The 15,048-nt window shown below is 37.8% G+C and overlaps 1 protein-coding gene across 2 annotated transcripts in view; it reads right to left on the bottom strand.

The window, feature by feature from the left end:
* Nucleotides 1-15,048, bottom strand: part of LOC127832343 (slowpoke-binding protein-like) — a 33,522-nt gene continuing 18,474 nt past the window's right edge. For both annotated transcript variants that reach the window (XM_052357756.1, XM_052357755.1), the window contains exons 11-14: nucleotides 8,182-8,232; nucleotides 7,368-7,433; nucleotides 4,378-4,454; nucleotides 1-3,341 (exon numbers count right to left, since the gene is read on the bottom strand). In XM_052357756.1, coding sequence (XP_052213716.1) covers nucleotides 2,984-3,341; nucleotides 4,378-4,454; nucleotides 7,368-7,433; nucleotides 8,182-8,232 — 552 coding nt within the window. In that variant the 3' untranslated portion in view covers nucleotides 1-2,983. The remainder of the gene's footprint in view (nucleotides 3,342-4,377; nucleotides 4,455-7,367; nucleotides 7,434-8,181; nucleotides 8,233-15,048) is intronic.

Genomic DNA, 15,048 nt, shown 5'->3' with positions numbered 1-15,048 from the left:
TTGTTTTTCATGTTTTATTTACAAAGTTCACAGCCTTTCATCACAATAACATATTGCACATGTTCTGGACTTTTAGCACATAGTTGGCACAGCAAAATATGAGGGACAAAATTATTGTTCAAAATGTTGATATTGAAAAAATTCAAAATTTATCAAGAGCGTTTAAATTTTGACAATCACAACTTTACATGATGAACATTCATCAAACAGTAATGAACATTCAATCAAACATTTGGTATTCTTAATCTATGTTTACTACATTTCCACAAATTTAAATTTAAAACACATCACTTACCTAAATGTTAGATATATCAAGAACATAAATAAATGTATTGTTTTCATAAACAATCAATAACTGTCATGACCAGAAAATAAGAGTTAAAGCGCAAACATGTGATCATAATAACAATTCACAAAACTGATTTATGACTTTATCAAATTGGTGAGAACATTAATTTTTTTACATGCCTTTATATCACAACAAGATCAAATAAAATGCAGTTGTTGTCCATATGGGCACATTTATTTCAACAACCAAGAAAGTCCGCACCCTTTCATTTACCACAACCAATATGACATGGTTTTGAAAAATATTGAACATTACAAATTATATATGTTAAAAAACATGAGGGCCATGGCAGACAGACAGATAGTTTATTCAGACTTATACACAAGTACATCGTCGTCATACTAAAGTATAAACATTATTTTCTGTCACGTAACTAGGTATAACAAAATAACATTACATAACATAAAACAGACACGAATACACATACTTATAAACTATCAAAGCAGTAACTAAATTATTGAACAGAAATATTTAGAATCACATTTCTTATAACAAGAGCCTCTTTGATATATTAACATACATTATAAATAACTGATTTGACACATGAAAATAATAACTTGTGGAATTTATATACATATTGGTTTATATAATATTTAGGGCTTATAACTTTTTTCCTTAAATCAGTGTAACATCAGTATATATATATATATATATTGGTATTTATCTTCTAAATCCAAGTCATTACATCATAAACAACAAGACTATTGCCAAGCAATACAAGTCCCCTACCGGCTGCACCATTGTCAGATTTATTTTTTTTTATATATGTGTTGCCATAGCAACCAGAATTTTTGACGGAACAAAATGAAATGACGTGCATAATGTCCATATTGCCATCTATCCATGTTTCAAGTTTCATGAAAAAATATTAAGAACTTTTAAAGTTATCGCAGGATCCAGAAAAGTGTGACAGACACAGACTTACGGACTGATGGACACACAGAGCGCAAACCATAAGTCCCATCCGGTGAAACCGGTAGGGGACAATAACGTTCATTTCATGGTATGTTATTAGGGTATGGCCCTTAAGCACTCAGCTGAGACTAGAAAGAAGTAAATTATTGTCAGAAGGTGGAGTTTAGAATAATATTAGTACTTTATAAAACATTTTTACTTTGTAGGCACTTTATAATTTTCAAAAATGACTCAGACATTTATTTAACAAATATTGTGACCAAGTTTCATAAAGATTTGATTTGAAATATGACTTAAAGTGTTACCAAAGTTTTGTTTTTTACTTTTTTTTATCTCCTATCACCTAATTTCAAACTCAGCCAAGCTATCATTATGGCAAATGTTCTGACCAAGCTGCAGGAAGATTGGACAAAAAATGTGACATCTAGTGTGTTAACGAGATTTTACTGTAGGTTTATAAGGAAAACTGCCCAGATATGAAATGACGAAGTATTACGATAAAATTTCATGAAGATAGGATTTAAAATGTGACTTAAAAAGGTTTCACTTTAGCCAAACAATGAAAACCCGCCCCAAGCAGCCATAACAAACTGAAACAATTTCCGAACTTTGCTGGGATATCATTAGAACAAATGTTTTGACAAATCTTTAGATAGATTGGACAAAATATATGATCCTACAAGTGTTCATAAACTTTTATTATTTGATCTAGTTAACCTAGTTTTTTTTAAGTCATATGTTTCAATTTAAACTTGGGCAAGATTTGATCTGGGCAAATTTTCTGACCAAGTTTCATGAAGATTGGACAATAAATGTGGATATATGAGTGTTAACAAGGATTCACTGCAGCCATATTAGGACAACTGTCTGGTCCTCTGGCAGCCAGAACCATTTTCAGACTCTGCCAAGATACTTTTGATACAAATGTTCTGACCAAGTTTTATGATGTAACTGAAAATGTGACCTCTAGTGATAACATGGTTTATCTGCATCGCCCACGACGGAAATATTTTTCAATTTTTAGTGAACCAGACTATAAATGTGACTTTAATAGCATTAATAAGATTTTCTTTAATTTGACAAAGAGACCTAGTTTTTGACCTCATTTGACTCGGTTAAAACTGAAAAGATATTATTGGGACACATGTTGTGACCAAGTTTCTCAAAAAGTGGACAATAAATGTGACAACTAGAGTGCAAACAAGGTTAATAATGACAAACAATAAACAAAATGTGATCACAAAAGCACACCATGAGCACATTGTGATCAATATTTATGAAAACAAAATGCTACCTAGTCCGCCCTTCCTCCCGCCCATGGTATATACTGTAGTGACAACAAAATATTTCATGCAGGTTCCGATGATGTTGAATACTCCTTGTGGAGGAAAAGCATATTGCGTTGACAGATCAGTCTCGCCATGCTTTGTATATAATTATACTATCATTAACACAAATAGTACTAAAATGTATATAATATGCCACTTGAAATTACAAAAATCTCATAAAAGCTCTATATATATGGTGTGTATTCCCTAGTTGTTTTATAATTTTATGTTTATCAAATTTGCCACAGATTAGTGCATTTTTTGTTAAAAAAACAACTCCTTAACAGTTAGAAAATGTATAAAAATTATTATATATATGCATACATATAAAATATAACAATAATCAGTTATATAACACCCAAAAATAAAATAACAAACATTCAGTTTAATATCAAACATTTGGGGCACTTCTGTCATTTGTTTCTGTCCTTTTGAGCCGCATGCCTTTTTGTATATCTCCCAGCAATGCAGATCTGCTCTTGGTCGACCCTGTAGGCGCAGAACTAGCAGGAGGAGGGGGTGGGGGAAACCCAAACCCTGGGGGTGGTGGTGGGGGTGGAGCAAATCCTGGGGGTAGGGGAGGAGCCAAGCCTGATGGGGGAGAGGCTGGACGAGGAGGAGCTTGGTTGCTAGGAAACGCCTCCGAGGACATGGACACTGATCCCTGCACATGATTGACAGCTGTCATGTTGACCTCTTCAATGTCAGGGTTAAGGCCGGTGACAACTGAGGAAGATCGGCTCATTTTCCTGTAAAATTAAAGAGTTTGTACTATTAGAAAAAGATTTATGATCACATAAGGTAGATGTTGCTAGATTTTTGTTCTAACCAATCATAGGACAGAAGGGGGAACCAAAAAGGAGCAGGGAAAAGCACCCTTCTATTTTTCTCAAGATCTTTCCCTGTTTGTATACAATGTTTGTGAAAGTTTATCTTGAAGTCATCTTTTTATTAAATCAAACAATACAGGTTTTAATATGTTGCCAACATGTGTAATATTTGAACATCTTACACCTAGCAGCTTTAAACATTTGAAGCCAATTATACATGCTAAATATTCCATGAAGTAAATTCGCTTAAAATCGACTACAATGTTTCTTTGAAATGATATGAAACTAACAGAATGAAATTGTAAATATATTATGGATAACCTAACTTAAGCTTAAATTTTCGTTTTCGTTTAAGGTAAAGTATATAAAGTTATCCATAACAGTAATAGTGTGGTAATTGATTACTTGATGTATATTTACCTACTATTTGGTTTTAGATAACTAACTTCATGTAAGAAAATAGCTTTATAAGTTTACAATTAATACACCAACTTTCACTTTCGACTTTGGTATGTGATATTGTAAATTTAACAACAGGTGAAATGATATCATTAAGATTTGTGTTGTGTATATTTATTCATACTAACATATTGTGTAAATCATGCCACTATTTCTATGTTAAACATGCTTTGTGATTATTGTATAACTATGTTGTTAAAATCTTCGATATCGGAGGAAATAAAGAATATATAATTATTTATCATTTATAATGTATCACATCAGATTCGGATCAAGCATATCAGTAGTTAGCTCTTTCAGTGCGGGAACCGAATTTTGAAGGCCTGTGCAAACAGTTTGGATCCAGATGAGACGCCACAGAATGTGGCGTCTCATCAGGATCCAAACTGTTTGCTATTCTGATAGTATTCTTTGAAAAAAAATGAAGAAAATGCTAATTTTAGAAATTTAGCAGACGACAAATTTCCCAGCATGCAAAGGGTTAGAAACCACCTACTCTTTCTTCCTGGTTTGGATGGGTTCCCGCCTGTTGATGGCCTTCACAAGGTTCCTCATGTCCTTGCTCAGATTAATCTTCAAATATTTTGATTGAAATGATTAACTGGTACTTACATGTGCATCGTTCTGGGAAAACTGGGCTTAATGCATGTGCAGTCCGCACAGGCAAATCAGATACCACACTTCCAGTGCAGTCTGCACAGGCAAATCAGATACATGTACCACACTTCCAGCTTTTATGGAATTTTTGGTTTAAAGGAAGTTTCTCTAAAAATCAAGTCCAGGCAGAACGTTTTGCCCCTGATTAGCCTGTGTGGACTGCACAGGCTAATCTGAGACAAAACTAGCAAATTGTCACCAGTTTTCCCAGTTCATCACTCATATTATCAATGGCTCAAATTTTTAAATATGAGCAAGTGCATAGCAAACTAGAACTCTTACTCCAGAAATACAAACCCTTCTACATCGTCTGAACCTACGCTATATATCCAGTGCGGGAAATGGCTGTCAATTTTTTTTGGAATGAATACTGATGAGCCAACAAATGGCATTACAATTCATTTTTAGATACTTTTCAAATGAAGTCTGGAAAACAACTATAATTTGAGATCCAATGGCAAATCGGTAATATCTATTCTAGTGAAAGAGTAATACATACTCTAGCAAATGCTTAAAACTAACTATAGCAAAGGCATTAAAATTACAATAGGAAAGGAGCAATACTGACTCTAGCCAATGGGTAATAATTCCTAGCATAAATGGGTAACACTTTAGCAAATGGGAAATACTTTCACTGGAAAATGGGTAATACTTACAATAGCAAATGGAAAATACTTTCATTACAAAATGAGTAATATAATATTACTAATATTACCATAGTAAATAGGTACTACTTACTCTAGCACTCTTGCAATTTGAAAATACAGTAAAAACTCTCTTAAGGATCAACTCACAATTAAGACCAACTCGCTAAGATCACCAACATTTTTCAATCCCAACTTTTTTCTTCTATAATTCAAAGTTCATTACATTCAATAATCAGACCAACCCATTAATCTGATATTAAGACCATTTTAATCAGTATCTATCAACAGAATTGCTCTAAATTGACAGCCGCCAAACGACCAGTAACTTTAACACCTTACTTGATTCTGTGTTGCGGTTCGATTAGGCTTGCATACAAAGCCATTGTCACCTAATGAAGAACACTAAAAGACAACAGTTTTTGGCATCGACTGCGAGGTGTTAGAATTTCAACCCTTGTTATACTTGTTAACCCCTGATTCTTGATTGATAATTACATAAGATCATCCATTCTTTAATGGGTAATTGGTTCTTGTTTGGTACACACTTTAAAGATTAAAGTTTGCAAATAAATAAACATTTTGATAATTGAGAAAGATGTTTTTTTTCATGATGGATATATAAAAACTGACCTGTATGCCATATCTTTATTGTAAATGGATAAGCAAAAACGGAAAGAGTTGTGTTTAAAATATAAGAATGATTCAATCAACGTGAGTAATTGGAAATGTCAATGGCAGTTGTCCAATTAATTTGCCAATGAAAAGATGCAGTTGTGTTAATTTTTAAACTTTGAACGTCCTTCCAAAACAATATTTTCTGGGCGTCGTTCTGTCATTTGATAGTTGGAAATTAATCTGCTTTATTAGATTTTGAGGTATCCGATAAGTTGTGACACAAAATTGCATTTGCCATTGACAAATGAGAGCTAATAAAAGAAATTGTCTGTTACGAAGAGAAGCTCCCCTGTTTAAACTTTGTTTAAAAAAAACTCCTGTCAGATTTGCAATGTCATCTGCAATGCTAACTTTTAATTTCAGACAAGACTCTCCTTGTTTAACAAAGATATCTTAGGCATTTGAATGTGGCCGATTACAAGAAAGCATTGAAAAACAGGTAGTTACAGTAGAAAAGCTCTGCTGAGCAAATATCAATTGACTACTTACCAGAAAAACATCGTTCAATATCTTTGTAGCAATATTAAAACCAGCTCTATGCTCCATAGCCAAAATCAGTTTTCCCCAAGTAAAAAGTAAAGGATAGTATCATGATGAAAATAATGTTTCACTTTTTGTTTGAAAAGCTTGATATACTATATTTGTACAATGCATTGATTGATAAGTTTTATATTGCATGCAAAACAATTAAAGTTCATTGAACATTTACCATTTGTATTATTTTTCCATCAAAATTCACGAAGACAGCATTACAACCACCTGGCTATTTAGACCACTTTTTAGAAATTCCTTAGATGGTCTTAATAGTTAGGTTTCTCTGTACATATACTAACTCATAACAAATTGGTAATATAGAATTTTGCAAATGGGTAATACTTACTTATATATAGAAAATATAAAAAACAACATATTCATAACAAATTAGTATTGTAGCCTCTTGCACAATACTTGGTAATACTAACTCTAGCAAATGGGTTATAGGTAGTGTGGTGTCATAGATATGGTGTCTGTCTAGCAACCGACCTACTATAGCAAAAGGGTAATTATTATTCTAGCAATTGGGTAATATGTTCGTTAACAAATGGGAAATACGTTCTCTATCAAGTGGGTAGTACTTATGCTAGCAAATGGGTAATACCCATTATAGCAAATGGGTATTACTTTCTTAAGCATATGGGTTATTCTTATTCTAGCAAATGGGAAATACTCATTCTAGCAAATGGGTAAAACATTCTCTATCAAATGGTTAATACTTCCTGTGTCAAATGGGTAATACTAACTCTAGCAAATAGGTAATACTAACTCTAGCAAATGAGATATAAATCCTCTAGCAAATGGGACTGCTAACTCTTGTAAATGGGTAATATGTACTCTAGCAAATGGGTAATACTTACTCTAGCAAATGGGCAATACTTATTCCATCAAATGATTAATACTTGATGTAAGAATGTAAGAGAATAGGAACTGCAACAACCAACCAATAATCTAGCAAAAGGGTAGTACTTACTCTAGCAAATGGGAACGCTTCCAAAGCTGACAGGCGCACTCCTGAGAAAAAACTGTGTTCATCCACCTGATTTGATGAAAATATAGTTTACAAATTACAGTGAGTAGACGACAGATTAAAAAAATTAATCTGAGTGCCGACTGATAAAACTTATGAGAGTATTTTTTGAAAAATGCAATTCAATATTTTACTTACATATCTTATAAGTTTTTAACAGTTATAACAAATTATATTAGCTAGAAAAAAAGTAGAAAAAAAGTATTGCCGTCACCAGGATTTAAACCCGTGGAAGCCTTTCATGTTGATTTGCAAAACATAAACCACTCTAGTAATATTAGCCGTGTTTTCCAAATTATGAAGGGAAATCGCTTCATCATTTTACCTATTTCAAATGAATATAATCAGTTAATGAAGCAATATTTTAAAAATGTTTCTTAGTCATGAGAATTATTTGCCTTTTTAAAAAATAAGGCATACATTCGTTTTTTAATATTTAACAATTATTTTGACATTTGTCATATTTTCATAACTTTGAACAAGTCTGTTTACTGTAGGTGTTTCAAATGCAAATTACTCAATTGCAATTTAAATAATAATAAAAATCATCTATCAAAATGTTATAATGGTGATTAAATAAGAAAAAAAATCTAACTTCATGCTGACTGCAGAAAGAAAGCATTTATAGCATACCCAGATGTGATCAGCGCATTGTTTAAAGTAGAAACCGGATAAGAATAATGTTTTATCACACATGAATGCCAAGTTAATTAATCAATATATTTAACAGTTGCACAACCTTTATTTTTCTCCTTACCTCTTTCAATGTGGGATATTTCTTGTCCTCTGGGAAGATAAAGTTTAATATCTAAAAGAAATGTATCAAGATAGATTTTATTTAAAAAAAAAATAGTTGGGTACAACCAAGTACAGTTGATGTTATAATTTTGCTTTGATACTATTTTAAACATTTTGCAGACTGTGTTCAAAAGTCTTAATTATTGGAGTACATTAAAACAAATTTTCTTAAGTAAAATTCATTTTAATTATTAAATACTTACCTGTTATCTCTAGCTTACCCCTTTCCAAGGGAGTTATTTCATCCGGAAAATATTCAAGCGCTGGGAATCGTCCACCTCTATAAGAATCCAAATCAGGTTAAACATAGTACAATGCAACCTAACAGGAAATCAAGAACCACAACTCATCTTTCCTTTACGCAAACATAAAAAAGCGATGAGCGGGGTGGGAGGTGGGACTTACCGATAACAGGTAAGTATTTAATAATTAAAATGAATTTTACTTAAGAAAATTTGTTTTAATATCATAAATACGTTACCTGTTATCTCTAGCTGATTTTGCAGCTGCGGCGGGAAGGTTCGCATATTTTTTCCCATCACAGCAAAACCCATATAGAGGGTTTACAGCCAGAGATAGTAGAATCAAGTCCTCTTATAATCTTTGTAAGTACAGTATAGTACTTAATTCTCGGATGGCACCAGTGTCCTTACGCCATAGAAGAAACTACAGTTTGAGCCACTACAAGAGGACCCAACTTATACAAATTGTCTTGTTGGCACTCAAGAGAACGAAGATAAAAAGAGGAGAAGGTGGTCGGATTCCTCCAGAAAGCAGCTTGAAGCACTTCAGATAGTGGGGTCTGATTAATATAAGCCCACGAAGCCGAAAGAGCTCTTAATTCATGCGGTCTTATCTTAAACAGGGATAAATCCCTCGATGAAAGAGAAGAATAAGCTTTCCTTATAGTCGAGGCTATCCAACGAGAAATAGAAGCCGCAGACACATCGCCCCCCCCTTTTAATGGAATGAAAAGTCTCTTGCGAGAACCTCGAATAGACTTTACCTTTTTAAGGTAGAACTTCAAAGCCCTGACCGGGCAAAGGAGTCTATCATCATCTTCATGTCCACAAGTTCTAGATAGACTTGGAACTTTGAAGGGTTTGGAAGCCATAGAGGGGAGTTGATTTTTAGCAAGGAATCCTGACTGACACAACAATGTAACAGAACCATCAGAAGAGTCAAAACGAAGATGACTATCCTCGATAGAAAGAGCATGAATTTCACTTCTCCGTTTGGCTGAAGCCATAGTAAGAAGGAAAACGGTCTTCCATGTTAGGAATTGTAATGAAGCCTGATCAAGAGGTTCATAGGGAGCCTTAATAAGGGAACCAAGCACACAAGCTAAATCCCATTTAGGAGCAAGTGTACGAGATACAGGACGACTAAGTTCCATAGCTCGAACAAGTTCTGAAATAGCTGGATCAGCACAGACTTGTGAAGACTTAGTGAAAGCCAATGTATGCGAAATCATAGATCTGTATCCTTTGATGGAACTAAGAGAAAGTTTCTTATCATCAAAAAGATAAATGAGAAAATCCGCTATTCGTCTAGCAGAGGGATTGAGGGGATTAATTTTCCCTCGAAAACACCAATTGGAGAAGAGTTTCCAACGAGCATCATAGACTGCTCTGGTGGATTTTCTCCTTGCCGAAGCAACGAGGGTTGAAGCCCTGACAGAAAAACATTTCTTCTGCAAAGATTGCCTGATAACGGCCAGACGTGTAAGTGGAACATTTTTGGGTCCGCATGTAGTCTGCCGCTTTGAGACAGAAGATCTGACCTGTGAGGAAGATTCCTGGGATAATCGTACAGGAGACTGAGAAGATCGTTGAACCAAGATCTTCTGGGCCACCAAGGGGCAATCAGGAGTATCCTGCAAGAGCTCACCCTGATTTTTCCCAATATTTGGGGAATTAGAATGGGTGGGGGATAGGCGTAAGCGTCCAGTTGGTCCCATGCGAACGAAAGCGCGTCGATTGCCCACGCTGCTGGATCGTAAACTGGACTCACATACAGAGGAAGTCTGTGATTGTGTCTGGTTGCAAATAGATCGACCAGGGGATAACCGAACTTGAAAAAGATCTGGTTGGTCACTTCTTGATGAAGTGTCCACTCCGATGGAAGTAACTGGTGTTTGCGAGACAAACCATCCGCCAGGGCGTTGAGGCGACCTGGTATATATTTTGCCAGCAGATGAATGTTGAGTGTTTTGCAAAGAACAAGTAATTTTCTGGTTTCCAGATACAGGGATTGAGAATGTGTTCCCCCCTGTGCCTGGATGTAAGCCACCACAGATGTGTTGTCTGTTGACACCATCACACAAGAGTCTCGAAGATGTGATTGGAAATGAGATACAGCTAGAAATACTGCTCGCATTTCTAGATTGTTGATATGAAGGTGAGATTCCTGATGAGACCACAACCCTGAAATTATCAGACTGAGAGGTTCCAGGTGAGCACCCCACCCTTCCTTGCTCGCATCCGTTATTAGATATAATGACGGTTGCGGGGGAAGAAGGGGTACTCCTGCCAACAGAGTCTCCTCGTCTAGCCACCACTGAAGATGAGACCTTAAGGAGGGAAGGATTGGAATCTGTGTTAATAGATTGCCTGGAGACCATTTCCAACAAGCTGAGAGATAGTGCTGAAGAGGACGTAGGAAGAGACGTCCCAACTGCACAAAGTCTGCTACTGAGCTCAGGATACCGTTGAGAGAGAGGAATTCTTGAGCTGTTATATGAGATTGGGACAAAACCCAGTTGACCTTCATCAGAAGGTCTGATATACGTTGAATAGACACTCTGACCCGATTGATGTGGGTCAAGAAATTCATTCCCACAAACGTAAAGTCCTGTGAAGGAATGAGGTCTGATTTGTCTGCATTGAGAAGGAGCCCTAACGAGAGGAGCTCCTTCCAAGAGAATTCTAGGTTGTACAGAAGCAATTGACGATCGAGCTGGTGTAAGAGCCAGTCGTCGAAATACTGAAGAAGAATAATCCCGTGAACTCTGAGGTGTGATCCGACTGCCGACATTAGTTTGGTAAAAACTCGTGGGGCTGTCGCCAACCCGAAAGGCATAGACCGGAACTGGTAGACTTGGCCTTGAAAGGCGAATCGCAAGTACTTTCGGTAGTTGGGATGTATAGGAACATGGAAGTAAGCATCTTCCAGATCCAAAGACACCCCCCAGTGCAGGGGTTTGATGGATTCCCGTATGAAAGAAGGAGTCTCCATTTTGAAAGTTGGTTTGAGGAGATACATGTTGAACACTTTTAAATCTATTACTGGTCTCCAGGAACCATTTTTCTTTTGAACAAGAAAAAGACGACTGTAAAATCCTGGAGAATAAGGATCTTGAACCCTTTCTACCGCCTGTTTTTCCAAGAGCCCGAGAATGGACTCTGGAATATGTGGATGCCGAGATACCAGCTCTATAGGGACGCGAGAAAGTGGAGGCCTTTTTTCGAATTGAAAAGTCAGGCCTTTTGTCACAAGAGAATGAACCCATGCGTCTGAAGTAATTTGAAGCCATCGATTTGAGAAGTGGAAAAGTCTGGCCCCGACTGGTATTTCCGGCATCGGAGGTTGTGGCGGTAGAAAGGGAAGGGACCTAGGGCTGATAAGCAGGAGGTGCGCCCCTGCCGGTAGAAGGTTTGAAATTCCTCTGTCCCGGCTTGGGTTTGCCCTTTTTCCCAGAATCTTTATTAGAAGACTTGTGTGACAAAGAAGGTCTGTTATAGGAAGACTGCCTATTAGGACCTGACCGTGGATTAAAAGAAGGCTTTTTAGAGAAAAGGTTATTTCTCTTAGCCGTCTTGAATGCTGGAACTGCTGGTGGCCTAGAAGCAGGATGCTTAAAGACCCCTTGGCGTTGTCCAGAGTTGTTTCTAGCTAAAGAAGCATGAAGTTGGTCATCCTTGTCAGCTGTGATTGCTTCTTGTATCCTTCCACCAAAAAGAAACCCTGATGTGAGAGGAGCTGTTCTGAGCGAGTTCATACCAGGTTCCAACAGAAAATCTTTAGGTAAAGAAGTAAGGATAAGATCTCTACGAATCCTTAGCATCTCGGACATTGAAGAAGCAGAAGTGTGAGATAAGGCCAGTGTGGTCCGTGAGAGATGAATTAACAAATCACGGAGTTGCTCCGGAACAGATTCCGACCAATCACACACCATTTGTAAAATTGTCGCTAGCATGAAGTCAATTTGGTTAGTCAAACCTAATGATCTACGTTCCCTCATTTCCCAAGTTTCCAACATTGAAAACGGAACAGAAACTGAATTGGAACCACTTGGCATTACAAGAGATAGCTTGCTTATGTCCGGATCTGGAACCGGAAGTTTTGAAAAATCCAACCCAGATGTTGCATGTGGTACAGGAGGTTTGTAACTTTTACTACCTTCCTGGTGTTTTGGATCAGCTAGTTCCTTAGGAATTTTCCATGTTTCTCCTCGTTTTGGAATAGTCTTATTAGCTGATTCCAATGATTGAAGAACAGATAGAACAGTAGAACCAATGGGAAGTCGTGGGTCAGGACGAGCCGTCGACTTAATAACCCTGTTGGGATCAAATGTACGAAAAAGTTGTTCTGTCACAGAAATCGTCGCATTTGAAGACAGTTCAGCAGGTCTTGGACAGTAATCTTCACCAAGAGTACGAAACATCAGTTCATAGATCTGACCAATCGGAGCTAAAAATTGATCCGTCTCAACATTAGATTCTGCATCTGAATCAGCCTCACTCTCTACAACACCAGCGGTTTGTATAGAATCAGCAGGAACAGAAGTGAGAATATCTTGTACCGGATTGTCATTGTCTGGTAACAGCGAATGATCATCCCCGACGTCAGTAAACTGATAATGTAAACCGGAAGAAGGTAAATTATCAGCATTGACCGGTACAAAATGTCCCGCTGAATTCTGTATCCATAGTGTATCCGGATTCGACAGGGTAGCTGTAGGGAGTACACGACTAGATACTGTAGATGATACTCGTGGTGTTGACACTGACGCCGTAGTAGTGAGATGAGCTCCTGAAGATGCAATACGTGTGGCAGTCAACGTTGGAACCGACACATTTGGCATGGAAACATGCGATTCCATAACGGAACACGATGGTGAACGACTATACGTATGGTAAGTCCGATGCTGTCTACGTGAACGTTGCCGACGTCCTCGTTTCCTGCAATGTCGAGATCTGGATCGGCTGCGCTGTCGAGATGTGGATCGGCTGCGATGTGATCGAGATTTTTTGGAATACCGTCTCCGTGAGTGACGACGTGATCGCTTATGAGCGCCGCGACGATGATAACTGCTCGACGAAGAAGAGCGTGTCCGATGTCCACTCCTTGATGAAGACGATGTATTCGACGACGAATCGGATGTAGAAGAATACGCCGATGATGAAGACCGAGTTCTTCTTGACCGGCGATTGGTGTTATCGGTGGCAGGCCCAACTGATGACTGTTGACCGGTGACCGGACCGGTGACCGGACCGGACCGGTGACCGGACCGGTGATCAATGACCGGACCGGACCGGTGACCGGACCGGACCGGTGACCGGACCGGTGACCGGACCGGACCGGTGACCGGACCGGACCGGTGACCGGACCGGACCGGTGACCGGACCGGACCGGTGACCGGACCGGACCGGTGACATGACCGGACCGGACCGGACCGGTGACATGACCGGTGACCGGACCGGACCGGTGACCGGCCGGTCATATTATGACCGGTTACGTCACCGGACAAAGACCGTAGAATGGCGGCTGCCATGTGGTCTGTCATTGATCCAGTCGTTCCATGATCAATGTCGCCGGTATGCATGGTGTGAGTCATAAGATCTGATGACGATCGACTGACAACAACACCATCTTGCCCGGTACCCGGTGACTGACAAAACCGCTGGTCATCCTTGACCAGTGGAGTCACCGGGTAATCAACGTCGGATGGAGGTTCGTTGCGTTTGCGGCTGATCGACGTCCTCCGGCGACCTGCTTTTGTCCATACGTCGTAAGCCCACAAATCGCAAACCGCACATTTGTTATTAAATGTGCAACCGGTACATGCCAAGCAAGTATCGTGGGAATCCCACCTTGCTTTGATATGACCACAAGAACCTCTATCCTGTAAGTTCATTCTGAAATAAAAGAAACAGAAAGAACCTACAAAAAAACAAATTAATGATTATAAATTCAAATAAAAAGTTAAACCACAAAATGTAAACACAAAGAACGCTGTCCAATTGACCTCAATTACTTATTGGGGAATAGGCACGAATTCCTCGTGGTTCACGTGCTCATGACGTCATGTACATGAGCGACGATGCAAACAAAGAAACCCAGCAAAAGCAGAAATATGACAATTACTGCAATAAAAAGTATAGAAATATAAACCGAATGATACAAATAAAAGATAAATAAACTTTATCCTTTTAAACTCCGCCAAAAACACAGTGAAAAGAACACATAAGTCCTGAGCCTAAAATAGGCGTGCACATGGTTTTATCCGGAAAGGAAAGATGAGTTGTGGTTCTTGATTTCCTGTTAGGTTGCATTGTACTATGTTTAACCTGATTTGGATTCTTATAGAGGTGGACGATTCCCAGCGCTTGAATATTTTCCGGATGAAATAACTCCCTTGGAAAGGGGTAAGCTAGAGATAACAGGTAACGTATTTATGATATTAAAAGACATATCAAATAGTGATTAAAAAAAACAATAATAAAATGATAAATAGTTTGAAATGAATAAAATACCTATGTAACATATTAATTCATATACAATCCCCATTTCAATGATGTAAGTTTTTTTTTACTCAGTATCT

This window comes from Dreissena polymorpha, chromosome 5 (genome assembly GCF_020536995.1).
Source record: "Dreissena polymorpha isolate Duluth1 chromosome 5, UMN_Dpol_1.0, whole genome shotgun sequence".
In the NCBI taxonomy this organism is placed as follows: domain Eukaryota; kingdom Metazoa; phylum Mollusca; class Bivalvia; order Myida; family Dreissenidae; genus Dreissena; species Dreissena polymorpha.
The sequence above is the reverse complement of the archived record's forward strand: the minus strand, read 5'-3'. Positions and strand labels throughout refer to the sequence as shown.